The 12,500-nt window shown below is 41.1% G+C and overlaps 2 protein-coding genes across 3 annotated transcripts in view; one reads left to right on the plus strand and one right to left on the minus strand.

Moving 5' to 3' along the window:
• The window catches only part of LOC124613052 (leucine-rich repeat-containing protein 49-like), a 143,827-nt gene extending 139,538 nt beyond the window's left edge, over positions 1-4,289 (minus strand). The window contains exon 1 of the mRNA XM_047141628.1: positions 4,029-4,289. Within this exon, the coding sequence (XP_046997584.1) occupies positions 4,029-4,060 (32 nt within the window). The 5' untranslated portion in view covers positions 4,061-4,289. The remainder of the gene's footprint in view (positions 1-4,028) is intronic.
• Positions 4,290-4,336: 47 nt separating this feature from the next.
• LOC124613054 (L-asparaginase-like) overlaps positions 4,337-12,500 on the plus strand; it is a 339,172-nt gene continuing 331,008 nt past the window's right edge. For both annotated transcript variants that reach the window (XM_047141629.1, XM_047141630.1), the window contains exon 1: positions 4,337-4,621. In XM_047141629.1, coding sequence (XP_046997585.1) covers positions 4,458-4,621 — 164 coding nt within the window. In that variant the 5' untranslated portion in view covers positions 4,337-4,457. The remainder of the gene's footprint in view (positions 4,622-12,500) is intronic.

The following is a 12,500-nucleotide window of genomic DNA, read 5'->3' on the forward strand; positions in this document are numbered from 1 at the left end:
CCATACGCGACTGGAACAGGAAAGGGAGGTAATGACAGTGGCACGTAAAGTGCCCTCCGCCACACACCGTTGGGTGGCTTGCGGAGTATAAATGTAGATGAACATAATACTTATTTCCTTTCAAGTGCATCTGCCAATATGGATATTTGTAGCAGTATCAGTCTATGTAACAGTCTTAGATTTACATAGAGGCTTCTTTAGTGTCATGGCTGCGATGATTTGGATGTGTGTTTTGCTTCACCACAAGAAACTGTTAATTTCATGAATTTTTCACTCTGTAATGTATACTTCCATTGACACAGGATGGTCACCTCACCAATTAGCATACTTTGGCGGAGCAGACATGAAAACTCTATTTCATTTTGCTGACTGTCCATATCTACCACAAGTATGTTTGCTGTTCCACTGAATGGCATTGTGGCCAAACCTCTGACATTTGAAACACTTAACTGGATTTTATATGAAAGGTTATATCTTAATATACATGTACCCAGCATTTATACATTTTCATGATGTAGGTGTATTGAAAATTAAAATGAAAACTGGTGTTTCCTCCACATACCATTTGGTTTCTCCATTATATTCCCATTTTAGCCACTCATATTTCTGACCGTTCTTCCCGTAACTGTCTTATGTTGATGTACTCGATGTTGCAGCATGGCACAACACCCTTGAAAAGTTGAGGGTGTTGTGAACTTCACAAATAGTTATGAAGCCAGTCAAGTTCTATGTCCTCAGTGATTCTGCTGCGTGTGGAAACCTCTGTAAGAATGGTGCCATTAAAGAGCCTTTTCACAGCTTTAATAGTAGCTCAAGTGGAGGCTGGGGAAAATATCTCAAAAGCTAAGGCCTCCTCTCTTCATCAAAATAAATACAATGGTGCCCAGTTACTATTCTTTGCTTTATTATGGTTGAGTGCAAATCTGGAGGGCTTCCTTCTCAACTTTTTTTGGTAGGTTGGGCATTAATACTTCCTGACAGTCCACCCATGCTGCTGGGACTGTTAAAGGGTTTCATTGGATTTTGTTGCCATAAGCTGCTGGGATGTCAACTTGGGAAGAGCCTCACATAATGATCAGGCCTTCTACAACTTAAGTGTGGCAGGTTCCCTTGAGGCTGCCCACTGTTTTGCCTCAACGGCCACCCATCCCATTGCCATGGAGAACATCCTGAGGTTTTCTTCACAGTCCCGGGAATGAAGGTGAGGGTCCCATTCAGAATGGTATGCAACATTCTATCGGTGTGCTGCACTGGAGCGTGTAGTGTGTTTATTGTTAAGAAGACTGCCAGCACTGCCCAGCTCCCAGCTAGAATTCATCGCCAAACTTAGCCACCATTTGAGCTCCTTGTGCTGCTTCCCATTAGCATCACCCACATGGCATACATACATAATGAAATGCTACAGATGAGACAAACATTACATCTTACCTGCTGAATATCTTGTAAGCCAAGGGCGTCATGATCACACGAGGTACCAATTTGAAAGTATAATAAAGGATTAACAATGTGGTTGTTTCTTTGTGTTTTATAATTCTATTGCGAATTTGACATGACTGTTGAAAACAGGTTACTCTCATGCTCCATATTTTAATTTCAAGCAATCAGGTCTGATGTCAGAAATAATTATTTTATTTTGATAGCTCAATACATTTTCTTTTGCAGTGAATTCAAGTTGGTGTTCTGTAAGAACAGCATATTCAGCAAAATTCCACTTCATTTCCTGGTACTGATAGTCTATGTTCATCACTTTATTTACCATAAAGAAGACACGTCAAGTTGTAGACAGGCATGACTAAAAGAGACTCTCTTAATTGTGGCTGTCTGCAACTTGACGCATCTTCTTTATGGTATTTAGCAATCTATCTTTTCCTACACTGCTGATATTCATACCTGGAGTTTCCGTTGTTTGATTCATTGCTTTATTTGTAAGACTTCTTGCATTTTGACAGAAAACTTTAAGTGATTGTTTTCTCAACTGCTTGAACTTAACCAAGCTGTATTACTTCACTTTGCAAGTAGCTTTGTTGTCAGAAATACTTAGTAAAGGACAAATACCACTATGGTCAGACTGTACTGCTTCTGGCCATTAACTATATTAACTGTGCAAAATATTTCTTCATTTGGTACAAATCCACACTGTTATGATGCTACCACATGAAGAGCAATCCATCAATCACACTTGTGTGCGAATATTCTTTTTCCTGAGTAACTTGCCAAGCTCTACATTAATGCATTCCACAGGATATTACTTGCAAGATGTGTAATACTTCTCAAATCTTCACTTTAGTAAAAGTGTTACGTCGCCGAAATACCTAAAGTCATTGTACACATTGTAACTGAAATTGTGCTCCACGTGTTTCTCGTAGCCCAACAGCAATTAATAATTGCCCTTAACATACTCTTTCACAAAAAGCCTAAATCAAAAGATAAATACAAAAGTATGTTGAAAATGTAGGATTTTTTTCTAAACCAATGCCAGACCTGATAAGCAAATTACTCTTAGCACACAATGTTTCTTTCAGCACATGATGAGAAGGGGCCCCCAGTTCATATTTGTATCCCATATCCTACTTTCAACCTACATTATCAATGCAGCTGTTAAGCTATATGACAGCTAAACAAACCTTACACTGATCCTTGCATAGATCTGTTAACTAAAAATAACTTTTTTTTTACCTTTCAGATACAGTATTGGTTTTTTTATTTCTGTTCTAATCGATCTCTGAGTCTGTGACACAGAGTTTGTTATTTAGAACTTTTTCTAGAACAAATGCCAGAATTACAAACACCTAGAACTGCAGGAAGTTAACATGTCACAGTAATAATAAACATAATAGCATAACAGTTCATTTCATACTACAGACAACAAAGTAGACTGTGTTAACCAGCATATTGTGGCAACAAACCTGGTATTCAATTTCAGTGATATGGAAGGTTAAAACAAAATATGCCTTGATAACATTTCTCCTACTTGCACAAAAAGTTTGTGCAACATCTTCATTCATTTCTGCAAGTCATGGTTATCATAGTACTGCACCACCTGCTTGCCCTTCTGTGTGTGTGTGTGTGTGTGTGTGTGTGTGTGTGTGTGTGTGTGTGTGTGTCATCGGTAGGTGTCCATTTTTTTTTAAAAAATACTTTGGCCAACAACTACATGTAGGTGAAACCGTCATTCTAACTCATTCCATTTTTCCCCATTACCTTATGAGCTCTTCCAGTGTCGACAATCCACTACAGCCAATAAATTTAAGCGCAACATAGATTATGAAAAACGTACTGATTTCTTATTCAATGAAAATGTATATATTATCTTTAATTATATAATTTTTGTTTGAAATAAAACCCTATTAATAGTTAGCCCTACTCTTTAAGCAAAATCATCCATGCAGGTGAAAGATACTATGATCCAGCAACAAATGTAAAACTGTGTACACTAAGCATAATTTATTTAACAAAATACATGGAATTAAAAGTGTTATATTCCACTGAGCACATTAGCTGTGAATGGTGCAATTGCTATTACACATGTTTATTTACTGCATGAAGAAAGATTTTAACTGAACACTAATCTTCCGACATTTTTCTTCTCTCTCGGATAATGTATTTGACCTAAAGAGCTTAGTTTTAAATAAATTTTTGAAAATAAAATTTGTATAGCTGTGAATAATTATGAAAGTAAAGTCGTACTGAAATTGGTAAAAGTCACAAAGCGGTGCCACTTGCATTTTTGAATGGGTTTCTGAGAGCACTGCAAATAACTGAAAAAACGACGTAAATGTTGGCGATAAAGAAAATGCTTGCATATTTTTAAACACTTCTCTGCAGTGAAGAAGCATGCTAACATCTAAGCAAGAAAAAGCAGCTGACTTGGGTACCAAATACCCGACTACGACAGTTTGAAGCTATGGTTTACAGTCTACTTCGAAGCACAAAATATGTTTAAATTATTTCAAACTCAGCGGTGACTGCATATTAACAACTTGCTGCATACTGTGCGGAGTTTTTATTGAGTAAATAACAAATCATACTCGTGTACGCCGTCATTATTAACCCAGTCCATGACAAAGAAGTTTTTCGCATGTTTGCATCAAATGTCTTCACGTCATAATGTCACAGCAGTTCTTTAGGGGTATATATTAATACTGATTCTACAGGACTCAGCTGGCTCCGGGATTAACCATAAACACTCTCTCGCCGCCATTAATGTTGTTTGTCCAAAGAAGATACACAAATATCAGGAAAGAGATTTCTTCACTCAAGGAGGTTAGAAAAATAAAATCTCCTTGTGTGCGACGTAGACCACTTGTGCCACTGACGAGCGTAGTACATGTAGACATCTGAGTGTCAAAAGCTTAGATTGCGCTGCTAGCGTAGTGTTGGCGGAGCGTTAGAAACGATCGCTTGTGCAGACTGTGTGAAGTATCAGTTGTTAAAGATTAAGTTTAATAAAAACAGAGATGTCCTCGTCGCTAAAGAGTGCATCAAGCAATAAAAACGATGAGATCGCTTCGTCAAGTTCGTTGCTCTCTATGTCTGAGCCAGGAGCCCAACCCGAGAGTAAAGTACTCGTGTTGTACACCGGTGGGACAATTGGAATGATGAGAGATCCGAAATTAGAAAGGTGAGATAGTTTAATAGTTTGTTAGATTAATTTACTCGAACTTTTATCAACGTTCTTATGTAAAGATAAGTGCAAAACTTAATTTGATGACGAAGGCAGCGCAAATTATTTTAAGTGCTACAGGTAAACAGTTTATCAATAATCAGTTTGAGTCGTACAACTTCGTTCTTAACTTGGATATTTTGCTAAGTGTGCAGTTAATGTTGATAGCGATGAAAATTCTGCGTATTTTTTAAAAACAGAGCTGGCTGAAAATCTTTTACTTCAAATTCTTTCGAAGCGCTGTTATTAGGTATTGCAATCCTTTTGAAACCTGATCCTTGCTGTGTTAAGTTTGCCTTTTTCTTTTGGTGGAACTGCAAAGGAGAACAGTACAGGCTTCAATCTTTTATACAGCAGAAACACCAACACTGTCGCACTATTCAGGGACACGTCACAACATTAATTAAATGCTATTTACGTCGAAATAAATCATGATAATAGACTATATGTAGGATGTTTTCAAATTGCTGCTAAAGGACAAAGAGAGCGCTATGACCATAAGCTGTTAGAAAACAACCCAGTAATTCGGTAGAAGAATTTTGGGAAACCCAAATCAGACCGGAACATGTAATTTATCCCAGCTTCTGAAGCGGGGAAAAAACAGTAAAATTGTTGCCAATATTACTCTGAATAATAATGATGTTGTAGCCTTAAAAGATACCATACCATTACGCACTTCATATTTTGACGCTATTTAGAGTTGTTTTGCCTTGCCCATTTATGTTAAGATACATCAAATGAATTCGCAATTGCGAATAAAGACTGCCATCAGTTGTTGTAGAATGGAATGAGGACAATGCAAATTTGTGCCGGACCGGGACTCGAACCCGGATTTCCCGCTTATCACTAGCGGTCTCCTTACTATGCGGCTATCCATGTACGACTCATGGCCAGACTGAAACTTCCGTATGTTGTCAATTATGCGCCTTATTTCGTAAGTTACTTCAGACAACCGACTGAAGCGCTGCATATTTGTTCTGGTTGGGAAGCCTGCTGCGTCGCGTGTCAGGAGGAAGTATCAGCGAAAGTGTAGAGGTCCGTTAATCATCACAGTTCGCAAGTGTGACGATTAATAACACAAGGAACTGCAAAAGAGAATGCACCAGGAAGAACGGACCACACTGCACTCCCAAAGTATGTGCCTTGTAGTCTTATTCAACATTCTGAAGAGGCTGTTCCTGCAGCAATTGAGGGAACAGGGTGCAACAAAATGCAGATTGCAGTGCATACAGGAACGAACGATGCTTCTCATTTAGTCTCCTAGGTCATGGCTCAATACCTTCCGTAATAGTCCACATACATGGAAAGTTGTCAACGATAAAGGGCCCTCTAAACAGTCAATAATATTGTGCAATATTGTTAAAGTTCTCAGTAGACTGCTCAAGAACATTGCACCTTGTGTGATCGGATTGGTTGACAACAAAGCTCAATCCACTTTAATAAAAATTCTCGTTCTCCTTGTTTTGCGCTCATTTCCAACGCCGATGATAACAACCGGGGAATGGAAATGTGCCTAGAGACTATAGCACACGACAGACTGTCAAGGATATTGTCAATACTACCCAAAGACGGCACAGTATTTCCAGGCAGCGCAATAAATTTCAAAAGCTTTTGATGTTCTCAGTATTATTGCAAAACTTCTCAATCTGACATCTGCACTTTCTGCATTATTGTCCGTCAGGAAATATTGCCCAGTATTATTGACGGTCTGTGAGGCGCTTAAAAAAAGGGTTGTGGTATCGCCTCTTCGGATTACTAGTTTCGGAATGTCGCAAATGAATCCCACATTCGACATGTCTCTGTTGTGAAGTAGTAAGAGGGAGTAGTAGTTCGATTCTGGCTTCTTCTTCTGTCACCTTTATTTCAGAGAATAGTACTCTGAATTTGTGTTTTCACGTATGTTACTCAAGATGTCACAAAACATACAATGTGTGTTCAGTTGCCTGTGAGAGACCCATCGACTTTTTGAAGCAGTGTGTTTATAGGCAAAGTTAAAGAACACATTTCTTTAAATACATAAACCGAGACCAGGAGTTCACTCTTTTAACTCACAACGAAGCCGGCTGGCCATAGCCGATGTATCAAGATTCTGGCTCTCTTTAAGTAATTCCAGAGTGTACAAGATTGGAATATTAATATTTTTTAATTTTTTGTTTTTGAATAGTGTCTTTTATCCCATCTGGTTTCACACGTGGACAAAAGACTGGTCATTCTGATATGCTCACCACAGAACTTCGTAACTTTTTCTTTTAGAGTATTTGTACATTGTGAAGAACTTTAATGAAATCTGACTGAGGATACTGTGCTTATGCAATTTCGAACTGTCTGAACAGAGCAAGCATGAGACAGAACCAGATTAAGACTGAGCACGCAGTGTGCATGGTACCTTGGGGAAAATTTTCTCAAATTAAAGTTCGTGCCCCGCGAAGAGATCCACTTATTGTGGACGCGCCATCAGAGACCTGCCCACACAAATGACATATAAAGTTAATAACTTTCAAGCTTGTACATGATCACTATCTCTAGCCCTCAAGATGTTAAGTCTCAGATTGGAGAAAAATCTAAGAGGTCTTCCGCAAGAACTTAGCTGAAATGATTCTTCCACATAGTGTAAACACAGCGACGTTTGCTCTGTCCGTGATGCATCGTATGTTTCACCTGCCAAACTAAATAAAAAGTCGTGACTTCTGTATTTTACTGATCAAATTTTCGTGAATTAAAGACCCACAAGCGGGTATTTCATTCTGGATGCTCGGATTTGTGTAAAGTGTACTTAATGTCGCGGTTTCTATGTGCTTTCTGAGAGCCGCGTCCCCAGGTTTCATATATTTTCAGTACCGCTCTGAAGTTGCCGTCATTCTAGTCTGGTTCGATGTTGGCCAGCTATACAGACCTTCTATAATTTGTTTTCCGAAATAGTATTTTATGACTTGCCAATAGCAGAATAGTTTCTACTGCGGCCGCAAATCTTTGTCTGTTGTCTTGTATTTTTAAGTGCAGAGACCCATAGCATTAAAATTTATCGTGCAAACTGATCCACAGAGGATGAAACTAAAACAAGGTGGTTCAAAAAGTAGTTTAAAAATTCATACACATTTATTGAAAGAAGGTATGGATCTGGGTTTAGTGTTATTTTGTAGGGAAACACACTAAGGTTTTTTTTGCCTTAAACTTAAGATGATGTGTGTGGCTTTCGTTGGTTATACTGCACATATCCTACCGGAACTCAGCTTCTTCCCAAACCCGCTGTAGCACTGCCGGTATAACTTTCGCAGTGGCGGCGTAAATTCTTGCTCAGGTCAGCTAGAGAAACCGACACAGGAAGTACAAACAAGATATCCTTGATGAATGCCCATACAAAAAAAAAGAAAAAAAGAAATCGAATAGTATCAGACCTGGGGAACGTGGGGGCCATGCAATTGGCGCATCACGGCCTATCCATTGACCTGGAAAGCAGTCGCTGAGAAAATCCCGGACGTCAGTCAGGTAGTGGGGTGGTGCACCATGTTGCATGAAGTAAACACTGTGTTCTTGGTCATCCTCATCGACCTGTGGTATCAAAAATTGTTGTAACATATCCAGGTACACCATACTGTTGATGGTTCTCTCACGGAAAAAAAGGGGTCGTATACCCAAATCCTACAGTAATGTGTGTTAACCATGCCACTTAAGTGAAAAGTCGACTCGTCAGAAAAGATGTTGTCCAAGAAATGGTCATCCTCATGAAATCGATTTAACATATCCGCACAGAAGTTCTTGCTAGCAATTTTATCAGCGTCTTTTGTCAGTTTACGGTCAAGAGGTCTGTGATTTATGTAAGCACCAAGTTCAGATTTATCAAAAGTTCAGTCAAGAGAGGAAGACGTACCTGGAACTTAAACAGATTTTTCATAGTGGGTTCTCTATTAATGCAGAAGCAGCAACTTTCATACAGTATTAGTTGTTGAGGTGATTCATCAGCATAATCTAGATGTGCATGTTGTCTTACAACGAAGTTCAATTGTGAGCACTTCGTTTCATTTTACAACTTTACACAAAAAAATACCTGTAATACCGCCTCCTGCTCTGTAGGTAGTCAACTGACCGTCTACAATGGAGACAAAACATTCCGCTTGGTCAGGTACAATGAAGCACAATACAAGTGTGCCAGATTCCTCGGGAACAGGTCGTTACTGCCAACATAAACAACTGTCGCTTAAATAGTGGTCTTCATTAAGCCAGAAGATATTTGGCATTCATACCAATCGTTCCCAAAATCATGCGTGGATGTCGGGAATTATACTTCGTTGATTTCTCTAGTGGCCATAATAAATGGTAAAAGCATAGCGAAAGTAATCCTATTATTCGTCAGTTCATGAATTAAGAACAGGCTATACTTACACTACTCAGATGCGTAATTATGTAAGTCCGCTTAAATATTCTGCAATAGCGAGGAAATGCCGAAAAGTGATGCCTCCGAATTTTTTTATGTGAAAATTCTTAAAGCTTTATTTACAAAACAAACGCTGTTAACATTCTAAATCTTTATTCTTCTTGTCTACATATTTGAGTCCCTCTGCCACTAGAGGACTCAGAATTCTAACATGGTAGTGTGTTATGTAAGTGCGTGAGAAACAGAACGCTGTAATCGAATTTCGAAATCGAAGAGTTCGGCCACACATGGCGCCTCCTTTCCTTCAGTATGACAATGCCAGACGACATAAGAGAGCTAGGGCATCTGCAACAATCCGACACCTTGGATCCACTGTCATCGATCATCCTCCACACATTCCCGAGTTGGCCCCATACAATTTTCCTCTGTTTCGAAAACTTAAAGAACACCTTCGAGGACTTCACTTTGATAATGATGTAGCTGTGCAAGCAGATCTGAGGTTGTGGGCCCTCAACTAAGTAAAACCTTCTACAGTGAAGGTCTCAACAAACCAGTCTCTTGTTGGGAGAAATGTGTTCCTCACCAGGGTGACTACGTTGAGAAATGAATACGTAGACAGAAGAATAAACGTGTTGACTGTTAATTAAGTTTTATTTAAAAATATTTAAGAGTTTTTGCATAAAAAAGTAGGAGGCGCTACTTTTCAGGACGCCTTAATACTTAGAATGTTCAAATACACTACTGGCCATTAAAATTGCTACACCACGAAGATGACGTGCTACAAACGTGAAATTTAACCGACAGGAAGAAGATGCTGTGATATGCAAATGATTAGCTTTTCAGAGCATTCACACATGGTTGGCGCCGGTGGCGACACCTACAACATGCTGACATGAGGAAAGTTTCCAACCGATTTGTCATACAAAAACAGCAGTTGACCGGCGTTGCCTGGTGAAACGTTACAATGCCTCGTGTAAGGAGGAGAAATGCGTACCATCACGTTTCCGACTTTGATAATGGTCGGATTGTAGCCTATTGCGATTGTGGTTTATCGTATCGCGACATTGCTGCTCGCGTTGGTCGAGATCCAATGACTGTTAGCAGAATATGGAATCGGTGGGTTCAGGAGGGTGATACGGAACGCCGTGCTGGATCCTAACGGCCTCGTATCACTAGCAGTCGAGAAGACAGGCATCTTATTCGCATGGCTGTAACGGATCGTGCAGCCACGTCTCGATCCCTGAGTCAACAGATGGGGACGTTTGCAAGACAACAACCATCTGCACGAACAGTTCGACGACGTTTGCAGCAGCATGGACTATCGGCTCGGAGACCATGGCTGCGGTTACCCTTGACGCTGCATCACAGACAGGAGTGTCTGCGATGGTACACTCAGCGACGGACCTGGGTTTACGAATGGCAAAACGTCATTTTTTTTCCGGATGAATCCAGGTTATGTTTACAACATCATGATGGTCGCATCCGTGTTTGGCGACATCGCGGTTAACGCACATTGGAAGCGTGTATTCGTCATCGCCATACTGGCGTATCACCCGGCGTGATGGTATGGGGTGCCATTGGTTACACGTCTCGGTCACCTCTTGTTCGCATTGACGGCACTTTGAACAGTGGTCGTTATATTTCACATGTGTTGCGACCCGTGGCTCTACCCTTCATTCGATCCCTGCGAAACCCTGCATTTCAGCAGGATAATGCACGACCTCATGTTGCAGGTCCTGTACGGCCTTTCTGGGTACATAAAATGTTCGACTGCTGCCCTGGCCAGCACATTCTCCAGATCTCTCACCAATTGAAAACGTCTGGTCAATGGTGGCCGAGCAACTGGCTCGTCACAATACGCCAGTCACTACTCTTGATGAAATGTGGTATCGTGTTGAAGCTGCATGGGCAGCGGTACCTGTACACGCCATCCAAGCTCTGTTTGACTCAATGCCCAGGCGTATCAAGGCCGTTATTACGGCCAGAGGTGGTTGTTCTGGGTACTGATTTCTCAGGATCTATGCATCCAAATTGCGAGAAAATGTAATCACACGTCAGTTCTAGTATAATATACTTGATATACTTGTCCAATGAATTCCCGTTTATCATCTGCATTTCTTGTTGGTAGCAATTTTATTGGCCAGTAGTGTAGGTCTATTGCCAGATTGGCTCTGAAAATACGTACTGCTTGCTATCTGTCAATGTCACTTTATTGTGTGTTACCTGCTACACAACTGAACTTTTAGTATTTCGGTCTTAAATTGTGTGCTGATGAGCCAAAACATTATGACCATCTGCATAATGACTTATTTTTCCGTTTTCGAAACGCAATACACCACTGATTCTGCGTTTCAGGGATCCAATAGTTTGTTGGCAGTTTCGCGGAGGTATGTGGTTTTAGATGTCGACGCACAGGTCATGCAATTCGCGTAACGGGCCACTGACATCTGTACGCAGTGATGGCTCAAAAAATGGCTCTGAGCACTATGGGACTTAACATCTAGAACTTAGAACTAATTAAACCTAAGTAACCTAAGGACACCACACACACACCCATGCCCGAGGCAGGATTCGAACCTGCGACCGTAGCGGTTGCGCGGTTCCAGACTGAAGCGCCTAGAACCGCATGGCCACTGCGGTTGGCGCAGTGATGGCGCCGGATAGCTACTCAGATGGGTTCCATAGGATTTACATAAGGCGAATTCGGTCGCCGAGACACCAATGCGAGTTCACTATTGTGCTCCTCAAACCACTGTAGCATGGTTCTGGCTCAGAGACATGGATAATTATACTGCTGAAAGATGATATCGCCGTCGGGGAAGACGTGAAGCATGAAGCAAGTGGTTCGCAGCTATTAGCGTGTCTTCGGTTAGGTCCCATGCAAACCTAGAAGAACGTCTCCCATAGTATAATGCTGCTCCCACCAGCTTGCGTCTGTGGCGTGTTCCACGTTTCGAGCGCCGTTCACTTCGAGGACGGCATTTGTGGAGACGACCGTCGAACTAGTGAAGCAAAAATGTGATTCACCCGAAGAACCGACACGTTTCCATTGATCGACTGTCGAATCCCGGTGGGCCCAAGCCCGCTGCAATCGTAACTATGTTGTTAGGTCAACAAGAGATCACGTTGGGGTGGTCTGCTGCGGAGCTCCATTTTCAACAATGTACAATGAACGGTGTGCTCCGAAACACTTGTGCATGCACCAGCATTATGCTCTTTCGGCAGAAATGCCACAGATCACCATCTGTCCTGCTTTCCAGAGCAGACAAGCCTCCGAAGCCCACGTTCTGTGAGGAGTCGTGTACGTGCAACCTTTTAGCGCCTAGTGGTAGTGTAACTGTCCTTCTTCCGTAGATGCTCGCGACAGTAGCACATAAACATTCGACCAACTTTCGTTTTCGAGATACTCCTTCACAGGCTCTGCGAAATTATGACCTGCCCATTGTCAAAGTCGCTTTCTCAGTG

The sequence above is a fragment of the Schistocerca americana genome, chromosome 4 (genome assembly GCF_021461395.2).
Source record: "Schistocerca americana isolate TAMUIC-IGC-003095 chromosome 4, iqSchAmer2.1, whole genome shotgun sequence".
NCBI lineage: Eukaryota > Metazoa > Arthropoda > Insecta > Orthoptera > Acrididae > Schistocerca > Schistocerca americana.